Here is a 15,065-nt window from a genome sequence, read left to right on the forward strand (position 1 = left end):
GGAAAGTGTTTCGCTCTTTATTCACTTAACTTCCTTGTTTAGTTCATTTAATAAACACACGCTAGAAGCATTAAATACAGGCCTTTATCCACCTAGAGCGCAGCAGCTGAACCTACATGGAGCAGACCAGTGCAGTCATGCATAAATGGCAACCACCACCACAGGGCATGTCATGTAGAAAAAATACCTTGTCTAACCTTATCTGGTGAGTGTACATTCAGGAACTGACTTTCACCGTTTTATAGAGGGGAGACGTATTCTGCATGATATAATATATCATGGTGATATTGTTAATGCCGCATTGAAACCTCCACATAGCCTGGAATGCAGGTGAACACATCTTCAAGAGTTCTCTAAAAAGGATGTATATGCATTTGCTCATATTCAGCAGCCGGTCGTCAGTATAGGAAGGAGCTAGGTGATATTTAATGGGTGGCCCTCCTGACTAAACCAAAGTGACAGCGGCATGCTAGGTTATAATTTGTTCCTTATCAAAACCCAGTTTGGTGTCCAAGCTCATTAAATGTGAGAACGTGTCACAAAATGTATTTCACTGGTAAGCAAACAGCAGTTTTAAACACACAAAAACCTCTAATCTGTGCTGACGGGAGGCGCTGTCACAGCTCCGCTCACCTCCGGAGGAACTGAAACTGCAGGACAATGCAGCTGCAATTTCTAAATGGAATATGGCTTATAATGGGAAAAAAATCCATGCTTAATAATGATTGCATGCTTTTTCTCATGAAGAATAAAAAGTTTTGTCATTTAGATGAATGTGTCGCATTGAACAAACGCTCCCTGCTGCTCCATTGAGGGCAAATATTTAGACAAATACTGTTTTTACAGTACTTTGTTTGAGGTTGTTGTCTCAAATACTGCACAGTAAAGCATCCATTCAGCTTCTATGAGTCAGTGCCAGATCTTTAAAACACACAAATAAAATATTGAAGACTTTCACTTATCCACTGCACTTCACTAAAACCTTCCTTCTACACCTCTGAGGTATGAAAGGTGGTTCTGTTGGCATCACCGTCTAAGAGCTGTCACTCCTGGGTTCACCCTCCACCAGCATGCGCTGTTGCAAAATAAGTTTCTTCTGCACTCTTGCATCCTGCAGGGACCCAGCATGTCTGCTCCTGCAGAACTTAACACCTGTTTCTCTTCAGAATCTAGCGATCAACCTGAGAGGTCTGTTGGTGCCTGCATGTGCAGCTCCATTCCATTACTCACTACAAAGCTTGACGAGGGGACCCATCATGCCACATCATGGCTGTGGAGCCTTTGACATTGGCAGATATGGACTCATTACAAGTTTCCACACATCCCAGGTGCTAATAATGGGTACGGTGCTATACTGATGACGGCTCCACAGCAGTGGCTCGCTCCTCCTCGCCATCATCCTGCTCGCCATGTACCATCTGCCCAGGCCTACCAGACAGTGCAACAAAATTGGCAAGAAGCGTTAAGCAGAGACAGATATTAACTAACAGGAGCCTCCATTCGCTCCACAGACCTACAGCCCTGCAGGCAGCTTTCATGGCTCATTTTCAGTGTCCTGTTACGCACCATAATCCCGAGGGATAAGAATAAGGGCTGTCCCACCTTCACAACAGAGCTCAGCCCCATATTGCTTTCCAAAGTAACAGTTCTCAGCAGAAACACACACCGTACTAACGGGACCAGAGGAGGCTCACCTCACCCACCACTCAGACTGGTGCGCAGCTCCGACGGCAGCTGCTGTCCTTTGCTGTCCTCTCCAGAGCCCTGAATGGCTCCACGTCCCCCTGCTTCCTCCTCACATCAGATGGGAACAACTGGGAGATCTCGTATCCCCCACTGGTCTATTTGGACCACCTCTCTTTCTTACACAGCTTCTAGGTCAGATGTACGAGCTGTCCACCCAGGTGGAGGTGCCCTGCTGCTTCTCTGCATGAACTGCTTCAGTCCCACTTCACAAACTAACTTGAGGGTCAGTGACATGTTGCAGGAAATGCATGTCTCCTCCCGGCTGACTGGAGGCCAGTTGCACCCTCGTGTTTTCATGGGTGATAAAACTACAGCCCACCTCTCAATATGGTGACAAGGCTACGAGCTAGCAGGGAGCTGCAATCACTGTCAAATGCACAAGAGACTTACACACACACACACACACACACACACAAAGAGTGCTGTACAGAGGCAGAAGCTTCTACATACATGGATGTCAGGGCTAAATTCAAGAGGCTACACTCTCTAGTTGGCCAGTCCTCCCCCACCATTTCTCTGGTGGTGGAAACAGTCATCACAAACACAGACAGCAGCCTTGACAGCAACACTGGCGAGCTTCTGAGGAAGGAAGCTACCTCCTTATTCCTGTAGCAGAGGAAGGCAAGCTGGTTTTATTCCTGCTGTTTTATCACAAGACAGAAACACAAACATTATGAGGATGATTTTGTTTCTGTCTCAGTTAAACAGGCGCTTCGTGAAAATGCGGTTTCCCACAATGCTCTAGCATGTTTGCGCGTGTACGTCCCAGTGATCGATTCCCTTCCGTGAACTACATTGTGGACATGGTGTCATGGACGTCACTCCTAAAGGACTAGAAACAGCTCTCACATTTGTTCAGATGTTGCTGGACAGTTAAAACATGAGAATTCTGGACATTTTAGAGGAAGACCAGTCCTGAATCCTTTGTTTCATTTTGTTAACCTAGCCGAAGACACATACTTTCCAAAGCTTTCTGAGGTTTTTTTTTTATTATTTTAAATCTATAATTAAATCATGGAATTCTCCAGACATTCAGTGAATTAATTTGAAAAGGAGAGTAATCCGTCTGCTCACATTTGATAAAAGTCGTGGCAGAGAGCTGCAGCTCCACCTTCAAAGATGGAAATAATGTGTGGCACTCTGGCTCCACATGTGTTTCTCTCTTTTGTTGTGGTGACGTTTTGAACCTCGATCATGGTGGGAAACAAACGCCGGTGTGTTATTTATGTCTTCGGATGATGATCAGGCAATCATGTGACATCATTATAGGGAGAAAAAGCCACAGCCTACAAACAAGATGATGGTCAGTCAGTCTCAAACCCTTCCCACTGCACCAGGATCCGACTTGAAAACCACTGATTTAATCAAGTGTTTCAACTCACAAAAAAATTCCCTTAGAGCCACTCGGAGTAATCCGCATAATCAACCCTTTTCCACTTCTGAACAATTTTTCAAATGACCGATAATCAAAGTTCCTCTGCGTTTCTACTGGCTTATTGGCAAAGAATGATCTTTAAGGCAGGATTCCTTATCCTTTAAATGTCACTTTGAATTATTTGTTGTCAGGGAAACTTTGATTTTGCATTTAATGGAAATGATAAACCGATTTGTTTGCAAATCTCTGTTAGAAGTGTAGTGAGTGTATTTGGTGTCCGTCCATGTCTCTGAAGTGTCATCACCTCAAGCTTGATAGTCTCCACGCTGTTCATATCGCGCAATGTGATTCAGACATGATTGACACCAAGACTCCATTATCACTTTCATTACTGGTCTTATTAGCGAGCACACGTGCAAGGCCGAGCGTTCGCACTCACATGCAGAGAAGTCGTCCCAGGAGACGAGAGGCGACTCCTGCCTGCAGCTGATATTTGTTTTAGATGGAACTTTTATGGAATCATGACTTATTCTGTCCAAGCTGTGATGGGGGGGTGAGAGCAAGATCCCATCAAGACAAATAAATAACACCATGAATAAAGTCGCCTGTGAGGAAGGAGGTAAAGAATCAACACGGACATCAGAACAGCACCTCGAAGGCCCTCAGCGGAAATGATTTGATTTACCCCAAATAGCCGGCCGGGCTAGAAGCAGACTGTTGGTGCTAACATTTGTGTTTGATCAGAAAGGCGTAACCTATAGAGATGTTTGTTCCAGCTTTGGTGATGAATGAAACTTGCACCCAGCCTGAAAGGTGAGAGCAGGGACGGACACTCGTGTGCCAGGCCAGAAGCATTGAACCTGCAGTGGCAACAAGACCTGAATTTGTTTGTGTGCTCAGCTAATCAGCTTTTTTATCCCGAGAATGTTCACGACTCCGACTGTTTATTGACAGCATCTTCAGAAGGGAACAGTAAAGACATGTCCACGAAGCTGCGTTTCCTCTTTCACTCACTTCTGAGAAACGTCTCAGAGATTCAACAGAGAAAATGTGTATTGGCATCACATTCTAATTCCCAACTTGTCAAATGCGCTAAATATTCAGATATTTCTAACAACACGTGCAGCAGCTATGTGATGCTTCATTGATACATCTCCTTCCACACATAATAAATCAGCCTTAGAAAAGAAGGTTTTATAGCTTCAGCCAGGCACAAAAACATTGGTTGGGTGATTGTGTGCGTCTCTTTTGGAAAGACTTGCTGTCAGAGTCTGGTGTTTGGATTCTCTCGCTACATATTGACTGATGTGTGACTTCCTCGACTGCTGGAGGTCGTCTGCATTGAAGAGCTGAGTCGGTACACGCTGATGCTACAGTGGAGGCGAAATATATCTGACATCGGACCATAAAACAGGACCAGGGTGGCCTGCAACCTCTGAGCAAATCCCTGCTACTGCACTTGTGTCACTGCAGAGATATTTATGAAGCATCACTGATATTTCATCAGAATGCTTCCTCCGATCACCCTTATGAAAGAAATCCATGCACAGTCTGATGTACGTCTCACATGGTCCACGGTACCCAATAGGGATGTTATTTCATTGCGCTGAATTTTTCATTTCTTGTCATTCTGTCTTGCTAGGACTTGTCAAAGAAATGATCATGCTTCACTGGCGACTGCAGTCACGCCTCAGCCCAGGGTTGCTGTGGAAAATTGGCCAGGCTTTAGAACAGCTCCCAGCTTTGGGCATGGAACTGTCTGTGACCAAGACCTTTTTTTGTTCCTGTTTGAAAATGATTTGTTTTTTTCCCCCACTCATTTAAGCAGCCCCCAAAGCTATATACAACATAATCCCACATCATTGTGTCTAGTTTTAAAAAATCACAGAGCTTATTTTGTCCTTTGGCTCCGTGATCCTGATTATCTTTCATTCTTTTTCCATAAGACCAGTCATGGCCTTGTTTTTATCAGTCATGAGATCCTTTTTTATTCTATCAAAGTAATTTGCCAGGAGCTCAGAATCCTATATTCCCTCCGTCTTATTCCAGTAGCACAGTTAGCAGTTACCACTTTAATTGGCATAAACTAAATGTAAAAATGGAATGGAAACTCAGATTATAGTCAGTTGTTTTCCTGAGCCATATCTCAAGCCATTGGTGCTTTGATCATGAACACACCGCTGTGTTTGCATCATCTGCTGTAGAGGATGTAAAAACTGTTTCATGCCATCAGAACAAGGCAGTATGGAGGCAACGTTACACAGAGCAGAAGAAGAAGAAGCCATCCTGGCCATCTTATCTGCAGAAAATGGAGAAATGCCTTGAGAACTTACTTTCAGTTGGACCAAGACGTGATTGTTGTCTCATGCCAGCGAGTATCCCCCGCCAGTCACGTGTGTTAAGAGATTATTCAGAAACATGGTTCCTGTTTCTGAAAAAGGGCAAAAACTTAGAGGTCAGAGAAGCCTGACTATCTTTTAACCATCTCATGAATTAACAGCTAAATGTTGGGGAAATCCATAAAGGACTTATTTGCTATTCGGTGTGAGGACAGAATTATTTCAGGGTTTCTTTTTTTAAAAGGAAGAAAACGTCTCACTTCTCTCTACATCGGATTATTTTAATTCACAAGTATGAAATTAAGTCCTTCAGGTCTTTTCTGAGTGTAGAATATTTAGGTACAAGTAGTCCTTTATGAATGTAATCACTTGACTTTGCTGAGGGAGGGTGAGGAGCTGGAGAAGCATCCTTCACTCCTTTAATGGACTAATGGAGTAGCTTTGTTGAAAAGACCCTTGACATGACAAAAGCAGCTCTCACCCGTTAACACAGCAGCAGTTTACCCGTTTGACCTTCACCGCTACAGTGACACGCACGCGCGTCGCTTTAGTATAGAATTGTACTTTAATTTCCTCTGAGTGAAGATTTAGATACTGAAGGAAGCGGCTCCCCTGCGGTATGAATATCTAATCTGCTGGGGGGGTAATTCCTAAATATGTCCAGTGATATTACACTGCAGGTCTTTATCAGGAAGATTGGTCATTTCCTTGAGTGATGAAGAGAGATGGATGCCCCCCCATCTACACCCACACCTGACATACTGTATGATGCAAAGCGTCTGCTGATTTACGCTGGCACTTCACCACCATACGGCTCCCATCAGTCATTCCCCAGTGACCAGCCTGGAGACCACTTCATCAAGAAAAGAGCCGGAGAAGGAATACTGGTTGGGATTGGATTGGGGGGGGGGGGGGGCTCAAGAATTTCAAAACCCAACAAACACCCGCAGCTCTTGGCCTGCCCTCCACCACCACCACCACCAATCAAGCGAGCTAGTTTGTCTGCTTACCAAACACACGCTCACGAGCTCTCCATCACATGTCAATAAACCTGGAGAGGCAAAGCTGTCGATGGCGTGAAGCTGTTCAATTGAAGTTTCAATCGGAGGCTAACCAGCTCATTTGCTTGGTTCAATGTGGTGTTCTAAGCTCCGCCAGGCCGCCTCTCATGTACCTGCTGATGAACGTGAAGGCTCTTTCATTGTTTACATTGTTTAGTAGACGTGGTTCAACGGGGGGGGGGGGGGGGGGGGGGTTAATCCAACCCTCCTCACCTGTGTGAGCTCAACAGAAGAGCTTCTGGGTTCGGACAGGAAAGTGAATCACCAACAATTTTCTTCTACTTTAATCAGTTCATTATATAAGTAGTTGTTATTATAGTGTACTTCTATATAGTTCTATTATTTAATAATTTTGAAAACTAAAATGTATTTATACAGCACTTTTCTGTAAGTATTACTGTTTTACAATCCAGAATGAAAAGGTAAAAACAATTTAAGAAGATTATTCAACATTTTGAGAGAAATGGAGGGAGAATCTGAACTTTAAAAGAGGGAATTTTGTATAAATGGTGGTGGAGATGGGAGTGGTGCGTTCTGATTTTTCAGAGCCAGCATTATTGTAACAAATGTCATGAATGTGACAGAATTAATCAGAAAAACTGAAATAATCAGATTCAGATTATTGTGGAATTGGAGGATTTCAGCTTTCATGTGGTTTTAAACACTTTGATTGTGACAGTGTGCTTTTAACGCGTGGAAACAGATTAAGACACCTGGTCTAATTGAAAACCAGGTTGATTTTTTTCATTTTTTTGGGGTGCAGAGACAGGTGTGATGCAGCATTCTTCTCTGTCTGCTGGTGTGGCAAATAACAGGAGGAAACGAATTCTAATGCTGCGTGCGATGTGCTGGAAACAGTGTTCAGACATGAAGGGGTTGTTTATCCTGGACTGGAACAGGCAACAATTTAACGTTATTACCTTTCCCAGAGACACTCGTGCCATTTGGAATAGGCAGCTATCAGTCTTTAAATGACACCGTCATGTGTGTGTGGTTCATTCAGCCCTTGCTCGTTCCTTGGGTGATGAATTTATTCGCTCATTCACTTGTTCAGTCATCCCGCCTCATCATTTACCTGCTGGCTGCACATGCAGACAAAAAAGACATAAAAAGAAAGTGGCTGTCTGCTTCCTGGTTGTGATTCAGTCGCCGGCCTCGTCTTTAATTAGAGCATGATGACATGTTTTTAAATTCTTCTCTACCTCATGTTCCCCGAGAAAAGCTCATAAATAAATTGAGGGAGAACATCCACATTTGAACTCACTGGGCTTTACAGGACAAGAGGACGGCGCTGCGCTCACTGGATCATGTGGAACAGGACATGACAGGAAGTGGTCTAAAATGGGCATTAGCTCCTTCCCTTTTGTCACAGTTTATAACAAATATGAGGAAACAAAACTCAGGATGAAGCTACACGTGCAAGCATTTTCCCCTCAGTCACCCTATTTGAGTCCAAAATATGTTTCAAACCAGCTTTTCAAGGGAGACTTTTGGAGACTGACACATTCAGCTGAAAGAATTTGAAAAAACAAATCAATTAAAATGGCGGTCACATGGCTGTTGGACTGAGCACATCATCTATTATTTAGACTTCTCTATAAAAGTCATGCATAACTCAAGAGAAGGAAACAAAACATTCACACTCCTCTTGGCAGACGCGCAGCACGTCTCCGTCAGGATCTACTGTAAGGAAAGATGAAACACTGACCAGCAGTTCATTTACTTTATTGCTTTAAAAGGAACCTGACAATTTGAATGTTCCTGTGTTGGAGCTGCATTATACAAGAGGGACGGAGCTTTACTGGCCCATAAACAAACATCCAATTTGAATCAATAAGCCAAGTGGCCAATGCTGCCTTGAGATGCTTGCCATAAATCTCAGAGGGCCGCCCTCTCCCTCATCAAATTATAAAGGATCTGTGAGCCGTGCACAGCAAAGCATCACCCTGGAAGCTAAAAATAGGGAAGCCTAAACAAAAGAATTCCAGAACCCTTTCAACAATCCATTTCTCATTCCCCGATGGGCAGGAGAGGAAGGTGGCGTCCCACCCTGCTCCAGTGTGTTTGCAGGGTGTCATCTGTGCGTCAACAAAACACGAACATGACCCCGTGATGTCATGACGAAGGAGATACAGCTGTTCCGGCGGATGGGAACACTCTCCATGCAGCGCTTCGTCTCTGCCAGTCTAAGGTGCATCATCAATTTAAATTGCAAACCCCACTTAAAGTACACAAGTCAAAAGTGCTGCGAGCTAAAATGCAAGCCGTGTTGGGTCTGGAAGTTTTTTAAAAAATCATGGAACTTGCACTTAGGAGGATTATATTTTAATGGTTTAAAAAGAAAACACAAGGAGGGAGAGTCCCAACTCATCAGCGTCATCATCGCCTCAAACAGGGCCAGCAAATATGTTGTTGATTATTCTGTAAACCATGATTGTCATATAAAACAAACTAAGAGTGGACATGTGTTCTCAGCGTCAAGAGAAACGGGTGCGGAGAGACTGTTGTGCTCGCGGTGATGTGAAACTAATCAGGGAGAAAGAGCAGTTTCCACACTGGTGACTTTTCAAGGCCCCGTGGTATAAATATCAACCATCTGTGAGGCCATCTGCATTGGGGTGCTATATCATGCAGCAAGGCCAAGCCACCAAACGCAGACAGGTTGCCTCCCGTGGCACGAGCTGCACCGCGAAAGAGACCAGCTACCTACTGCAGAATAACCACCATCGTGAAGCAATCGGCTTCGTACCGCGTGATGCGTTGTCATCAATGTGAGGTCGTCTCTGAAAGCTTGAAAGCTACGCCGCAGCATTTCACTACCGTAGTTTGTCGTCTTTTTGTTGAAAAAGCCTGTTTGAGGAAAGGATAGAACATATATGCTGACTATCAGGTGCACTTTCTTCATCTGAAGTCAGATTACAGCAGGACTACTGAGATCCCGGGGGCCATGTCTGTTCAAACCAGCCATCCATCATTATTTGACAGTTTTTGTACTTTTGCACTTCACTGCTCTGTGCTACAGCTGACTTCTGTGAATATTTCTGCAGACATGAGTTGTACTGAGGCCGTGACCTTTTATATTCAGCTGAAATACAATGAAGCGTCACGGGAAAAGAAGCAAACAGAAAGATGGTGAGTGTTGTTTTGTTACACGAGACTGACGCCCTTTCACCGCATCCTATCTGCCTCCTGCAACATCTGGAATTACGTTGTGTGATTGTTGCTCTGCCTGTGTCGACCAGCAACCCTTCCCTCCATCTACATGTGTTTCTTTGTGTGGTAGCAAGAGGGAAAAACGCATGCGCGCGCATGTGTGTGTGTCTGTGTGTGAACTGTGTGCATGTGAGACATTGTTTCCAGCTATCTAGTTATTGGAACGGAAGGGAATGGAGGAAGGCTGGTGCTGAAGAGCAGGCCACTTGAGGGGGGGAAGAGAGAGTGAGAGAGCAGAGAGGCCACCGGCGAGTGAAAATCCTTTTGTTATTTCTGTAGATTGTAGAGACGCAGTCGAGGGGGATTCATTTATCTGGAGTTCTGAGAGCAGCACTATCCTCACACTGTTTGCTCCTCCAACTTCCACCACGCCGCTCTTGTAAAAACCAGTGAAGAAATAAATCTTGTGTGGCAGCTTTGAGAAGATTGATAGAATAATCCCGAGATAGAGAAACTGCTGGACGAAGAAAAAAAGTTGGAGGAAAAGCCCTCTGGTTCAAAACAGATGTGTTAAATTGCCTTTGATCACAAACATGCGTCATCATCGCCTGAAAAATCTAAACAGCCCTTGAGGACATATCGCGCCTTTGAATTTAAAATATGCAGTATTTCTTGTTTCATCTCACAAAGTTAACCTGACATTAAAAAAATAATAAACTGTAATCCTGTTTACCATATAATTATTCTTACTTACCATATAGGAGTAATGACTTCCTACAAACACGCAAAAATACAAATAGCACTGTGAAAATTCACATGATAAAGAAAAATAATACACAGATTCCCTCACTGAAGCTGCACGATTGAGCAAAACTTGATTGAAATTGTAAAACTGCAGTTTTCTGATGACATGAAGGTGCAGTACTTGTTTAAGGCCAAGTGTGCGCGTGTCAGAAACCCATTTAAAATAAAATCCTGCACCAGGCTGCAGGGACGTCCTGGCAGGCTGCAGCTTTTCAGACTCAGTGAAAGTCTTTGTCTGGCAGCATCCACGCAAAAATCAGTCTGCAGGGTTTCGTGTGAGAATAATGACGTCGAACGCAATCACAACTAGATCCCCCCCCCCCCCCAACACACACACTCACGTCGCGCTGCTTCCACACAATTTCATGTCGTTCTCGTTGAAACCCCATCAAGCCTCAGACGCAGTTGTTCCTCACTCATCTCGTGGTTTTACCGGAGTTTCATTCCATTCACACGATAGAACATGAATTTTTATCTGCAACACCAAACAAAAGGGAAGGCGCCGCCAGCTCGAGGCTCTCAGTGCTCGGTGTAAGAGAACTTCCGACTCTAGAGGTCTCCATCCTTCAGCATCTCCTCCTCCTCCTCCTCTTCGCCATCCTCCTCCTCCTCCTCCTCCTCTCTGGCATTTTGTGCAGCGGAGGAGGGAAGGAGGAGAGACTACTGAGGGAGAGACAGAGGGGACCCTGAGACAACACGTCCCACGCCAAAGCCAGACAGCCGGGGAACTTTGATTTGACGCCAAGTCGCTTGCGATGAGAATGACGCTGACGAGAAAGAGCGACGTCTCTCCCTCTCGGAAGGCTTAGATATGTCGGGCGTGTGCTACATATGATGTCCTTGGACTCATGTGCTCAAGCAAGATTTATTTGTCTCTGATTTCTCTCCTCGACCCGCTGATGGTGCCGCCTCGTTGCGCCTGCACACTTCGCTCAGCCGCATGAATGTGAAGGCAGCCTGAGCGCATTGTTTCCAGCTCCGTTGTTGTATGTGGGATTTCCAGCCGTGATGTCTGCAATATTCCACTGCTTGTTTCTGGGTAAGTCACAAAAGATCGTTCATTTATTCATGAGGAAACTGTGCAGCGTTTGTCTGGGGTTGTCGGCGAGGGTGGCGGAGGTCGGTGGATGTCGCTTTCACATTTCAACGTCCTCAGCAACACATCTGGCTCATGTTTTCAGCACTATTTAGGAATGATGTCACTCTGAGCTATAGGTTATTGAGTCTATGGTGACATCATTCCTAAATAGTGCTGATAACATGGGCCATCTATCAGGGCTCCGACATCTGCACAAGTCTTTGTCAAAGCTCGACTGCATTTCTGAAACCTTCAAACAGAACAAATGCAGAGGATCCAAGTTGTCTGGCTCCGAATGTGCCGTTGACGCTGAAGGTGTGCTTGGAATTCTTCATCCCAGTGGATTTGACGTTCTCCATATGCTGTGTGACCTGTGATGAGAAAGTACACATTATGTCGGTTCTCTTTTTGCATTTGGAAGTTGAACTTGAGAACGTGTGTTTAATGGAACCACAAAAGCACAAATGAGTTCCTCAACAATGACCACTGCTGATGTTACAGCCAGAGCGAGGAGGAGCGTCCTCACTCTCATTGAGGTTTCTTTAACTCCACAATGACTTCTCTGACACCAAGAGTATCAAAATGACTCCCAGTCAGAAGTTTCACTCTCCCCACTGCTGTCTCATCGCCTGCAGTGAAGAAATTCCCATGTTGGGTGTAACGGGGGATAAACCAAGAATATTTCATAAAGCAATACCTCAACAGCCTGATGAGTCTCTGCTGTGGGGAGGGGGGGGAGGGCTGCAAAAGTTTGGAAACTCCTGAGTTTTATGAGAGTGGCCAGTCAGAGGAGCAGCTCGGAACATCTGGAGACGTGTTTTCTCTGGTTCCAGTCCAAAACTTGTGAACGGTCATAAGATGCTTGCTGCTGGAGAGAGTTAGAGACAGCGGCGTTTGGGTTTCATTTTTCATGCTATTAACTTCCGCGTAGAGCTGTTTGCTAACACTTGATGTGGCCGTTGGTGTGTAGGCTGCCTTCACTCAGCTGTCTCCATGTTGGAGTGACCTATCCGCATTGTACGCTGCCCTTCGGGACGGCCCCCAGCCACCCGTGACAGTCAATGAGATGAGCAGGATAGAACATGAAAAAAAGGCATATGTGGACCTGCCGGCGCGCTGGCGAGGTCAGGCTTCATTTGGCAGTGATAATGAGGCCTGATGGTCTCTGGTCCTGCTGTTGATCTAAAGGAACTGACTCCCATCAACTGTTCTGGTTTAGTTCATCAGCCCTGCTCTCTTTGATAAGAACTCGCTTCCCGGTGCATGCAGATCATCAGAGTACCAGTGCCTTACTACTACTAATATAACGATTGTGTGGTATTAAATGACTCGTTGCCATGGCGAGGCATTTTTATCCTGCTCCAAGTCACTAGATATATTAAGCAACTCAAACTGCCGAGGAATACTAATAACCTGAATGTCCAGCACAGATTCAACCGTCTTTTCTCTCAAACACCAAGATATCTGGCAGTCAACTAAAAGAACAATTTCCCGACTGATCAGAAGTGTAGCTGCTCAGGCTGAAGGACACGATACTAAGATGGTGGCCAGCAAGTCAGCACAGAGGCCAGGTAAAGAGAGGATGTGGCCGTTTTATTATAAAAGAATCAATATTCGTTAATAGCTCTTCTTTCCTTTCTATTTAGCTTTAGCCTTGCAAGTCCGTAATTTAATATCAGTTGGAGATGTAATTTCCACTGTTCACATTACAGATAAGTAGTGAAATTAATTGCCACAGAGGGTTTCATAGCTCCCTTCAGTAGCTCTGTGGATACAAAGTAAGAAGGTCAAATGAAGTCTGGTGCAGGGTTGATTCAGCCAGGTGGAGCAGGCGGCTGATGAATGGCCTCCGCGTCCTCGTGCCGGGAATGAGAGATTTTGAATGAGGGACTTTAAAAATGACTGTCCGAGAAGAAAAACGGCGGTGTAAGTCACTTGATAGAAGTGTCTTTGGACAGAGCAGCTTCCACTCGGTGTGCTCACATGGTTGTAGAGAAAGATGAGTACTGCTTTAGTCCAACCAGATTTCTGAAATTTCTAAACTTGTTAGTGTAACTGAAATCTCACTCTTCAAAGCCGCTCTAATCCGGTTGGCATCAGATAACGCCGACATGTGTAGGCTTCAGTTCCTCCTGATCAGCCCGGCGATGCTCTGCTGCATCCACTGCAATGTTTTAAGTCCAACAGCAGTCAGTCAAGGATGATCATGAAAAGTCGGTGCTGCCTCAGCTCGAGTTGTCCCTTTTTCTTCATCGGTCTTTGGATTCATAAGGGACGCTGGTCTTCGGTGGTTAGCGTCTGTTATTGGATGAAAAAGGTGAATGGTAAGAAAGTATGACTGCCACCCATGAGGGGACACACCACCGTCCCTCCTGGATGAAACCAGGCTTCCCCGTCCGTGTATACTGGGACAATGCCAGCAGTCCAATTAAATAACCCAATTAAGCAGATACCACATCTGGACTGCAACTGTGCATGTACCTCAACTGTTTTTGGTGGTTGGAACATTGGGATTTAACACCAGTGACTTTGAGAATGCAATAGTCTTAACGCTGGCATGGCAGGATGCAGCGGCGCCTTTGTGTCTACATGCATGACGACATGTTAGTGAGGAGATGGCGGAGTCTGTGCACGCATGCAGCTCGATGTAGATAAAGAGAGCAGTAGCTCCAAACAGAAATTCTGTCCCCATTCTATATTTAGCATGTCTGCTGGGGTAGGCAGAGGATCTCTGAAATGTGAAGATGACAGGAGCCTCCTGAGCCAGAGGTTATGAAGTGACATCTTGATGTGTTTGCGCCTGAATCACACTCCCACATACACACACACACACATACACACACACACGGCCACCGACTTCTGACATTCCTATAAACCCAGAGACATTTAGATGCTTGGCGTCTGGCTCCCATACATTACGCTTTCTTCCTTTGACATGTTTCTAACGCCTTATAATGTTACATTCCTTATGTATGTTCTCAGCTTTGAGCAGATTTGTTTTGCAGAGCATGTGAGGAATTTGGCAGATACATTTTGTTGGACCTGAACTTGTAAGATATGCAAAGCATTTGTCAGCCAGATGTAGAAGTAGCAGGATTTGGAGTTAACCTTCATCTCATGTTGCAGGAGCAAAAACCTGAACTTCCACAGGTAATGCATGTAGTTGACGTAGGATCTTTGGAAAACATGGAGGAGTGTGCAGTTTCTCACACACAATCCTGCAAATGTCCAGAAGAACAGCAGCGATCTGCGTGTTGGCGTAAATCTCAGCAGTGAGATGCTTCATCAGAAACGTCTCCTAGTGCACCATGGGATATTGAAGGCCATTTTGACCGTATGGTTAAAGTCTGGTTAGATTCAGGCACAAAATAGTACCTGGTTGGATAAAGATGATTTTATAGAGTAAAACAGGGATGTATAGAGTGATGCAGAAGTGTATGAACATTGTCAGAGTTTCAGTGTATTCCTCCAACAGCAAAAGAACACGAGAAGTATCTCGTATCCACTCA

The 15,065-nt window shown here is 44.9% G+C and overlaps 1 protein-coding gene across 2 annotated transcripts in view; it reads left to right on the forward strand.

The window, feature by feature from the left end:
• clmpb (CXADR like membrane protein b) overlaps positions 1-15,065 on the forward strand; it is a 90,174-nt gene that overhangs the window by 9,228 nt on the left and 65,881 nt on the right. Inside the window, exon 1 of one of the 2 annotated variants that reach the window (XM_086215451.1) lies at positions 10,861-11,517. The exons of the other annotated variant lie outside the window; for it this stretch is intronic. Coding sequence (XP_086071577.1) covers positions 11,487-11,517 — 31 coding nt within the window. The 5' untranslated portion in view covers positions 10,861-11,486. Of the gene's footprint in view, positions 1-10,860; positions 11,518-15,065 lie in introns of those variants that run through there. 2 annotated transcript variants of the gene reach the window in all.

This window comes from Aulostomus chinensis, chromosome 10 (assembly GCF_037954235.1).
Source record: "Aulostomus chinensis isolate RoL2024-O1b breed Wild chromosome 10, RoL_Achi_v1.0, whole genome shotgun sequence".
Classification (NCBI taxonomy): domain Eukaryota; kingdom Metazoa; phylum Chordata; class Actinopteri; order Syngnathiformes; family Aulostomidae; genus Aulostomus; species Aulostomus chinensis.